This window comes from Geospiza fortis, unplaced genomic scaffold, assembly GCF_000277835.1.
Source record: "Geospiza fortis unplaced genomic scaffold, GeoFor_1.0 scaffold387, whole genome shotgun sequence".
NCBI lineage: Eukaryota > Metazoa > Chordata > Aves > Passeriformes > Thraupidae > Geospiza > Geospiza fortis.
In genome coordinates this window covers 21202-31328 of record NW_005054546.1, presented here as the reverse complement: position 1 = coordinate 31328, position 10127 = coordinate 21202, and the positions used below count along the sequence as shown (strand labels likewise).

At 59.8% G+C, this 10127-nt stretch overlaps 1 protein-coding gene across 1 annotated transcript in view; it reads left to right on the top strand.

The window, feature by feature from the left end:
- The window catches only part of NES (nestin), an 11208-nt gene extending 2420 nt beyond the window's left edge, over positions 1-8788 (top strand). Inside the window, 5 exon segments of the mRNA XM_031063998.1 lie at positions 933-1006; positions 2381-2832; positions 2834-5504; positions 5805-7500; positions 8169-8788. Coding sequence (XP_030919858.1) covers positions 933-1006; positions 2381-2832; positions 2834-5504; positions 5805-7500; positions 8169-8325 — 5050 coding nt within the window. The 3' untranslated portion in view covers positions 8326-8788.
- The last annotated feature ends 1339 nt before the right edge of the window (positions 8789-10127 follow it).

Sequence of the window (10127 nt, the reverse complement as noted above, 5' to 3'; positions counted from 1 at the left end):
CCTGCCCTGACACTCTGTCCAGAGCAGCACATCCAGCTGTGCCTCAGTTTACCCACCCTGTGTCCAGCAGAACCAGCCGTGCCTCAGTTTACCCGCCCTGACCCCCTGTGTCCAGAGCAGATCAAGCTCCCGTGCCTCAGTTTACCTGCCCTGACACTCTGTCCAGAGCAGCACATCCAGCTGTGCCTCAGTTTACCCACCCTGTGTCCAGCAGAACCAGCCGTGCCTCAGTTTACCCACCCTGTGTCCAGGGCAGCACATCCAGCCGTGCCTCAGTTTACCTGCCTTGATTCCCCCTGTGTCTAGAGCAGCACAAGCAGCTGTGCCTCAGTTTACCCACCCTAATGCCCTGTGTCCAGAGCAGCACAAGCAACCGTGCCTCAGTTTACCTGCCCCGTGTCTGGAGCAGCACATCCAGCCGTGCCTCAGTTTACCTGCCCCGTGTCCAGAGCAGCACATCCAGCCGTGCCTCAGTTTACCCACCCTGTGTCCAGGGCAGCACAAGCACCTTGTGCCTCAGTTTACCCACCCTGTGTCCATAGCAGCACAACCAACCAGCTGTGCCTCAGTTTACCCTCCCTGTGTCCTGAGCAGCACAAACACCTTGTGCCTCAGTTTACCCACCCTGTGTCCATAGCAGCACAACCAACCAGCTGTGCCTCAGTTTACCCTCCCTGTGTCCTGAGCAGCACAAACACCTTGTGCCTCAGTTTACCCACCCTGTGTCCAGGGCAGCACAAGCACCTTGTGCCTCAGTTTACCCACCCTGTGTCCATAGCAGCACAACCAACCAGCTGTGCCTCAGTTTACCCTCCCTGTGTCCTGAGCAGCACAAACACCTTGTGCCTCAGTTTACCCACCCTGTGTCCAGGGCAGCACAAGCACCTTGTGCCTCAGTTGCACCCCCCCCCAGCCCCTCTCCTCTCCCCCAGGACGCTGCTGGAAGCCGAGAGCAGCCGCCTGCAGGTGCCCGCCGGGGAATTCAGGGTGACCAACGGGGTGAGAGGTAAGGGAGCCCCGGTGCCAGCCCTGGCAGGGTTGAAATGGGTTGAAATGTGGATTTAGACACTTTTCCCTGCATTTTCTTAGTGGGGGTTAAATATGGATTTAAACACATTTTCTTGAGGGGGCTTAAATGGGTTTAAATGTGGATTTAGACACTTTTTCCTGGGGGGGGTTAAATGTATTTAAATGTGGATTTAGACACATTATCCTGCATTTTCCTGGGGGGGGTTTAAATGTGGATTTTGACACATTTTCCTGGTGGGGGTTAGATGCATTTAAATGTGGATTTAGAAACATTTCCCTGCATTTTCCTGAGGAGGTTTAAATGTGTTTAAATGTGGATTTAGACACTTTTTCCGGGGGAGGTTTAAATGTGGATTCAGACACATTTCCCTGCATTTTCCTGGTGGAGGGGAGAGGGGTTAAATGTGTTTAAATGTGGATTTAGACACATTTTCCTGGGGAGGTTAAATGTGTTTAAATGTGGATTTAGACACATTTTCCTGGGGAGGTTAAATGTGGATTTAGACACATTTCCCTGCATTTTCCTGGCAGCATAGGAAGGTGTGAACAGCGGCCGGGGGGGCTCTTGGCACGGGGCTCACAGCCCAGATAAGCCTTATCTGCTCCTTCACCAGCCTTATCTGCTCCTTTGCCTCGTTTTTAATTCCCTTCCTTTCATGGGAAGGGCAGCACAGGACGGAGGGCTGTGCTAACAAGCCGAGCATTTCCTTTTCCCTCGAAACAAACCCCAAAAAGAAATGAAAATCCCGAGGGAAGCTTTGTCACCTGCACACTTTGCCCAGCAGCTGTGGCTGCAGCTGGGTGTGATGTTCACAGGGGTCTGAGGATGAGGGAAGAGAGGAGTGTCTGACTCCATGTTTCAGAAGGCTGATTTATTATTTTATGATATATATTATACTAAAACTATACTAAAAGAAGAAAGGATTTCAGCAGAAGGCTAGCTAAGAATAGAAAAAGAAGGAATGATAACAAAGGCTTCTGTCTCAGACAGAGAGTCCGACCCAGCTGGTCTGTGATTGGCCATTAATTAGAAACAACCACATGAGATCAATCACAGATCCACCTGTTGCATTCCACAGCAGCAGATAATCAATGTTCACATTTTGCTCCTGAGGCCTCTCAGCTTCTCAGGAGAAAAAAAATCCTGAAAAAAGGATTTTTCAGAAAAGATGTCTGTGACAAGCTGGGCACAAATCCCCCCGGGAGCAGCAGCATCAGGAGGGAGGAATTTCCCACTTTCCAAGAAGGAGCTGGTTAAAAATAGGAGAGGGGGCAGCAGAGGGGAAGGGGCAGCGAGAGGCAGCCAGGGCAGGGCTGGGAGAGGCTCACGGTTCCTCCTCACTCTTTGCAGATCTCAAACTGGAGCTGAGCAGCAGCAAAGTGGCACCAGCGAGCCCCGAGGCCAGGCGGGTGCTGCCCTGCACCCCGTTCCCCAGGGTGACAAAACACGCCCAAAGTGCCACCCTGACCCTCCAAAGTGCCACCCTGACCCTCCAAAGTGCCACCCTGACACCCCAAAGTGCCACCCTGACACCCCAAAGTGCCACCCTGACCTCCCAAAGCACCAGGGAGCTCCAGAAAATCACCTCAGCCCTCCATGGCAGGGCTGCCAGCAGGGTTGGGGGGCTGGGGGCTCCCACACCCAGCCCACCCCAGGCAGGCAGAGCCTCCCTTCCCCTCTCCCCTGAGCTGGAGAGCTCTGGAGGAGAAGGTCCTGCCTGGCCAGGAGGAGATGAGGCAGCAATGAGCCCAAGGATGGAGTGTGCCCTGCCCAGAGCCTCGGGGGACAGGGGAGCCCCTGGCAGCTGCCCACAGGCTGCAGTACCCGGCCCAGCTGGTCAGCGAGGCGCTGGAGGATGCCCTCAAGGAGATGGGAGATGATGCTCAGCCCGAAGAGGAGCCCACACCCAGCTCCACGTGGGATGTCCGTGCCCCCAGCCCTGTTTTCCCCACCGAGGCTGTGCCAGAGGGACCTGGGGAAGGGCAGGAGGGACCAGAGGATGAGGAGAGCCCCGAGGCAGAGGAGGTGATGCTCCAGGGGCTGGCTGGGGACAGCAGTGCCCTGCAGGACACAGCTCCATCCCCACCAAGCATGGACCCTCCCTTGGGTGCCTCGGGGAGCCAGGAAGATCTGGGAGCCTGGGGGGAGGAGGAGGAGGAGGAGGAGGAGGAAGAGGAGGAGGTTCCTGCTGTGCTGAGCCCAAGGGATCCAGAAATGGAGGCCCAGGAAGGGGATGAGGATCTGCCTGGACAGACAGAGAGCAGCTGGGAAAAGCCAGAGCAGGAGAGGGCAGAGACGCCCAGCACGGAGCCCTCACGCCCCTCCGAGGATGAGGAGGAGGAGGAGGAGAAGGGAGATTTCCAGGAGGAAGGAACAGATGTGCAAGAAGAGAAATGTCCCCACAGAGAAGTGGAAGCTGCTGGTGCTGTCCTTGTGCAAAGCCACCTGGCTCTGCCCACAGAAGGTCACCTGGAGCAGGACTTTGCTGATGCAGAGCAGGGAAGGGCTGAGCAGCAGAAAACGCCCAGGTGTGAGATGGACCTGGCTGCAGAGGAGGGAAGGGAACAGGAGCTGTGTCCAGAGCAGGAGCCCTCAGGTGCCCCTGAGGCCATCCCAGCAGAGGAGCCTTCCACAGGAGCTGGAGGAGATGCTGGGGCAGGGGAGGACACGGGCAGGGTGGAAGATGCTGAGGGAGAAGAGGCCAGCAGGGAGGTGCTGGGACAGGAGGATCACGGGGTGGGACAGGACCCCATGGCAGGAGAGGACTCTAGGGCAGGAGAAGATCTTGGGGCAGGAGAAGGCTCCAAACCAGGAGAAGACCATGGGGCAGGAGAAGACCATGGGGTAGGAGAAGATCTTGGGGCAGGAGAAGTCCATGAGGTAGGAGAAGTCCATGGAGTAGGAGAAATTCTTAGGGCAGGAGAAGTTCTTGGGGCAGGAGAAGATCTTGAGGCAGGAGAAGTTCTTGGGGCAGGAGAAGGCTCTGAGGGAGGAGAAGATCTTGGGGCAGGAGAAGTCCATGGGGCAGGAGAAGGCTCCAAACCAGGAAACAATCTTGGGGCAGGAGAAGACCATGAGACAGGAGAAGATCTTGGGGTAGGAGAAGTCCATGGGGCAGGAGAAGGCTCCAAGGTAGGAGAAGATCTTGGGGCAGGAGAAGGCTCTGAGGCAGGAGAAGATCTTGGAGTAGGAGAAGATCTTGGGGCAGGAGAGGCTGTGTCAGGGGACACCCTGGAGAGGGACAGCAGAGCCCCAGAGGAGCCTGAGGAGCTGCAGGAAGGAGAGGAGGAGGAACGGGAGGAGCTGGAGCCAGGAGAGGAGCCCTGGGCACAGGGGGGTGACGATGGCAGTGCCCAAGAGCCCTGCCCAGAGGACTGGGAGGTGACAGCAGGGGACACTGAGGGGGTGCTGGGGCCAGCCTGGGCAGGTGGCACCCTGAGCAGTGCAGGGAGGCTGGAAAGCGAGGAGAGAGGTGGCACAGGGCCAGCAGAGCTGGAGGAGGCCCAGGAGGATGATGAAGGAGATGCCAGGAGCCAGGAGATGAGGCAGCAGCAGGCACTGGCCCAGGCTGAGCTGGCACAGCAGGGCAGGGTGGCACAGCCTGTGCCAGCCCCTGCAGGCGCCCCCGGGCCAGGGGACAGCCAGGAGCTGGCAGAGGAACCACAGGAGCTGCAGGGTGAGGGTGGCGCTGAGGGGATCAGCCCAGAGCTGGGGGCACTGGGGCAGGTGCCAGGTGAAAACAGCCAGTGGGCATTGGAGGAGACGCCCAGACACCCAGAGCTGGAGGAGCTGGTGGCACCAGGGCAGGTGCCAGGTGAGTGGGCACTGGAAGAGACCCCCAGACACCCAGAGCTGGAGGAGCTGGAGAGCTCAGGGCTGGTGGCACTGGGACAGGTGCAAGGTGACAGCAGTGAGTGGGCATCGGAGGAGACCCCCAGAGACCCAGAGCTGGCCATGGGCACGGGCAGGAGGGTGGAGCTCCTGCCAGACACCCTGCCAGACAGCACCCCCCTGCACCTCTACCAGGAGGAGCTGCTGATGGGGACACCCAGGCCAAACCCTCCAGAGAGGGAGGACACCATGGGGACAGCTCCTGTGTGTGCCACAGCCCAGCAGGGTGAAGGGTGGCAGCAAGGGAGGGACCAGCCACCAACTGCCAGCGTGCCAGAGAGCCCTGAAGAGGAGGCAGAGGAGGCTGAAGAAGAAGAGGAAGGTTATTTCATGGTCTCTGCTCCCAGCCAAGAGGTGTCCAGCTCAGAGGAAGCTGAGATCCCTGAGGACTTTGAAGAAATTCAAGTGGAAGCAGCTGAAGGCGGCCAAGATGTTCTGGAGGTTCCTGGAGAAGCATCTCCAAGGCCAGAGGGCACAGAGCACCTGGAGGTGCTTGCTGCAGGAGCAGATGAGGATGTGGAGGTGCCCACTGAGGAACCTGAGGTGCCAGAGGATGAGGAGGGCTCTGCTGAGCTGGAGGAAGGCCCAGAAGAAGATCCAAACTGCCTCGGGGCAGTGGAACCATCAGCAGGAGGTTCTGATGAGCCAGCCCAGGGTGCCACAGCGTGCCCAGGACCAGAGCCCCCAGAAGATCCAGATGAGGAGCTCCACAGCACAGCTGAGCTGGAGGAAGGCCCAGAAGAAGATCCAAACTGCGTCGGGGCAGTGGAACCATCAGCAGGAGGTTCTGATGAGCCAGCCCAGGGGGCCACAGCGTGCCCAGGACCAGAGCCCCCAGAAGATCCAGATGAGGAGCTCCACAGCACAGCTGAGCTGGAGGAAGGCCCAGAAGAAGATCCAAACTGCCTTGGGGTGGTGGGACCATCATCAGGAGGTTCTGGTGAGCCAGCCCAGGGTGCCACAGGCTCTACAGCATGGGAGGCACCAGAGAACCCAGAAGATCCAGATGAGGGTATGGAGATGCCCACTGAGGTGCCGAAGGATGAGGAGGGCTCTGCTGAGCTGGAGGAAGGCCCAGAAGAAGATCCAAACTGCCTTGGTGTGGTGGGACCATCATCAGGAGGTTCTGGTGGGCCAGCCCAGGGTGCCACAGCGTGCCAGGGACCAGAGCACCCAGAAGATCCAGATGAGGAGCTCCACAGCACAGCTGAGCTGGAGGAAGGCCCAGAAGAAGATCCCAGCTGTCTGGGGGTGGTGGAACCATCATCAGGAGGTTCTGGTGGGCCAGCCCGGGGTGCCACAGGCTCTGCAGCGTGGGAAGCACCAGAGCACCCAGAAGATCTGGCTGATGATCCAGATGAGGGTATGGAGATGCCCAGTGGGGTGCCAAGGGATGAGGAGGGCTCTGCTGAGCTGGAGGAAGGCCCAGAAGAAGATCCAAACTGCCTTGGTGTGGTGGGACCATCATCAGGAGGTTCTGGTGGGCCAGCCCAGGGTGCCACAGCGGGCCCAGGACCAGAGCACCCAGAAGATCCAGATGAGGAGCTCCAGAGCACAGCTGAGCTGGAGGGGGATGCCCCTGGAGCAACAACCACGCTGGGGCTGGCAGGGCAGGAGGAGGAGGAGGAGGAAGATGAGGATGAGCCCAGAACTGCTCCCCATGACACAACCACGGCCCCAGCAGAGCTCCAGGCCCAGGCAGGGCCTGATGGAGCAGAGCAGCTCCTGGAAGAGCAGCCAGGCACGGAGGAGGGAGCCCTGGGCAGCGAGAGCCCGGGGCAGGGAGGTTCTCCAGAGCTGGTTCCAGACATCCCTGACACAGCTGAGCTGCCCGTGGAGCTCATGAAAGCCTCGGGGATTCTGGAAATAGTGGAGCAGGCGCTGGAGTTCAACCAGGAGCTGATGGAGGGGAGGGTGGCAGAGGATGGGCAGGGTCCTGGCAGGAGAGAGCTCTCCGGGGATGGAGGGGAACACCCTGAGCTCCCCTGGGATGGAGAGGAAGGGTCCAAACTCTCTCGAGATGCAGAGGAAGGCTCTGAGCAGTCCCGGGATGCAGAGGAAGACTCCAAACTCTCCCGGGATGCAGAGGAAGGCTCTCAGCTCTACCAGGATGCAGAGGAAGACTCCAAACTCTCCCGGAATGCAGAGAAAGGCTCTGAGCTCCCCTGGGATGCAGAGGAAGACTCCAAACTCTCTCAAGATGCAGAGGAAGACTCCAAATTCTCTCGAGATGCAGAGGAAGGCTCTGAGCTGTCCCGGAATGCAGAGGAAGGCTCTGAGCCCTCCCGGGATGAGGAGGAAGGTTCCTCCCTCTCCTCCTCCAGCGAGGAGGAGCCCACGGTGCAGGAGGCCCCGCAGGTGATGGAGGAGGGCGAGCTCCGGGCTCAGAACGGGCTGCACCGCCCGGCCAGCCTGGAGGAGCTGCCCGAATTCAGCGAGGAGCTGCTGAACGGCACCTCCAGCGCTGCCCCGGCACGGGAGATCCCCAGAGAGCCCTCGGGGGTGGTGCCAGCACCGGCCCCCAGCCCTGCGGATGGCACTGCCACCAAGCCGGGGGATGGCACTGCCACCAAGCCAGGGGATGGCACTGCCACCAAGCCGGGGGACGGCAGCCTCAGGGGGAAGCAGCTGAGCCCCGTGTCCCCTGCTCTGGGGGAGGATGTCCTGAGCCTCACAGCCCTGCAGCAGCCCTGCTCCTCAGGGGACGAGTGACAGCAACCAGGAGGAACCTTCTGGTAGCTCCTTCCTGCCAAACCCCTGTGCCCCCCTGTCCCACCCCGTCCTGATGCTTCCCAGTCTCCCTGTGGGTTTTTAACACGTTTGTGTGGATTTTTTGCACCCCTTTTCAGAGTGAAGAACCACCAAGTTCTGTTGCACCCTCACAGCCCACCCGAATTCTCATGTTTGCTCTGGGACCCCCTCTTCATTTTGAGTTTCCTCCTGGAGGAACCCACCTGGTATTTAACTTAAACTCCGTGTTTCTCCATTTCCTGCAAGATTCCCTCTCCAACTCCTCCAGTATTTGCCCCAGGATGTCCAGTTGAAGGTTAGGGACCCCCCCAAACCCCTCCAAGACTCAGAATTTTGGGCTACATCACCCCAGGCTCCCCAGCCTGACCCTGGGTTTTTAACACGTTTGTGTGGATTTTTTGTGCCCCTTTTCAGAGTGAAGAACCACCAAGTTCTGTTGCACCCTCACAGCCCACCCGAATTCTCGGGTGGTGCCAGCACCGGCCCCCAGCCCTGCGGATGGCACTGCCACCAAGCCGGGGGATGGCACTGCCACCAAGCCGGGGGACGGCAGCCTCAGGGGGAAGCAGCTGAGCCCCGTGTCCCCTGCTCTGGGGGAGGATGTCCTGAGCCTCAGAGCCCTGCAGCAGCCCTGCTCCTCAGGGGACGAGTGACAGCAACCAGGAGGAACCTTCTGGTAGCTCCTTCCTGCCAAACCCCTGTGCCCCCCTGTCCCACCCCGTCCTGATGCTTCCCAGTCTCCCTGTGGGTTTTTAACACGTTTGTGTGGATTTTTTGCACCCCTTTTCAGAGTGAAGAACCACCAAGTTCTGTTGCACCCTCACAGCCCACCCGAATTCTCGTGTTTGCTCTGGGACCCCCTCTTCATTTTGAGTTTCCTCCTGGGTGGGTTGCTGTGGCTGTATTTAATTTAAACTCCGTGTTTCCCCATTCCCTGCAAGATTCCTTCTCCAATTCCTCCAGGACGCCCAGCTGGAGCTTAGGGACCCCCACAAACTGCACCCTGGGACTCAACATTTTGGGGTCCATCACCCCAAGGTCCCCAGCCTGACCCTGGGGGCTGAGCCACGCTGGATGTACCCAAAATTAATTTAATAAAGCCTCATCCTCCCCTCAGGGCTGCCTCTCCTCACTCTGGGGCGGGGGCAGCAGGGCTGGGGAGGGCACTGGCTGGAGGGGTTGCATTTCCAGGCTGGTTTGGGCTGGGATGGTGCCCTGGTGGGGATCTGGGGGCAGGATGGCTGGGATGGTGCTGCCCCATCTCTGGGACAATGCACAGCCCTGGAGCTTCGTGGAGCCCATCCCTGGGGCGGTGCTGGCCCGGTGCTGGGGCGGTGCAGCCCCCCAGGGCATTGGAAATCGCTGAGCAGGCCCTGGAGTGTTCAACCAGGAGCTGATGGGGGTGAGGATGGCAGAGGGTAAGCAGGGTGTGCAACCCCAGGATGCTCCTCCAGTGCCAGGGTGGTGCAGCCCCGTGGGCAATGCCCCCAGGAGGATTCTCCTCCTTTCCCAGGGTGATCCACCCAGGGGCATTCTCCTCCATTCCCAGGGCAATACCCCCAGGAGGAGGTTCCCCCATTCCCAGGGCAATGCCCCAAGAAGGATGTTCCCCCATTCCCAGGGTGGTGCAGCCCCGTGGGCAATGCCCTCAGGGGGATTCTCCTCCTTTCCCAGGGTGATACCCCCAGGGGGATGTTCCCTCATTCCCAGGGCAATGCCCTCAGGAGGATTCTCCTCCATTCCCAGGGTGCTGCAGCTCCCCAGGGTGATGGAGCCCCCAGCACCATGCAGCCCCCCTGGCAATGCCCCGAGGAGGAAGTTCTCCCATTCCCATGGCAATGTCCCCAGGAGATGCTCCCCCATTCCCAGGGTGCTGCAGCCCCCAGGAGAAGGTTCCCCCATTCCCAGGGCAACGTCCCAAGGGGAGTGTTCCTCCATTCCCAGGGCAATGCGGCCCCCAGGAGGGTGATCCCCCATTCCCAGGGTGATGGAGCCCCAAGGGGGGTGTTCCTCCATTCCCAGGGCAATGCAGCCCCCAGGACGATGCAGCCCCCAGGGCAATGCCCCCAAGAGGATGTTCCCCCATTCCCAGGACGAGAAAGCCCCCAGGGTGCTGCAACCCCCAGGGCAGCGCCCCCAGGAGATGCTCCCCCCTTTGCCAGGGCAATGCAGCCCCCAGGTCAATGTCCCCAGGGGATGTTCCCCCATTCCCAGGGCAATGCAGCCCCCAGGGTGATGCCCCCAGGAAGATTCTCCCCCATTCCCAAGGCAACGTCCCCAGGAGATGCTTCTCCATCCCCAGGCTGCTGCAGCCCCCAGGAGGATTCTCCCCCATCCCCAGGGCGATGCAGCCCCCTGGGCTTCCAGACCCCATCCCTTTGCGATGCTCCCCCAGACCCATGTCAGCCCCCGAGGCGCTGCTCCCCCACCCCGGGGCTCCACAGACACCACTCAG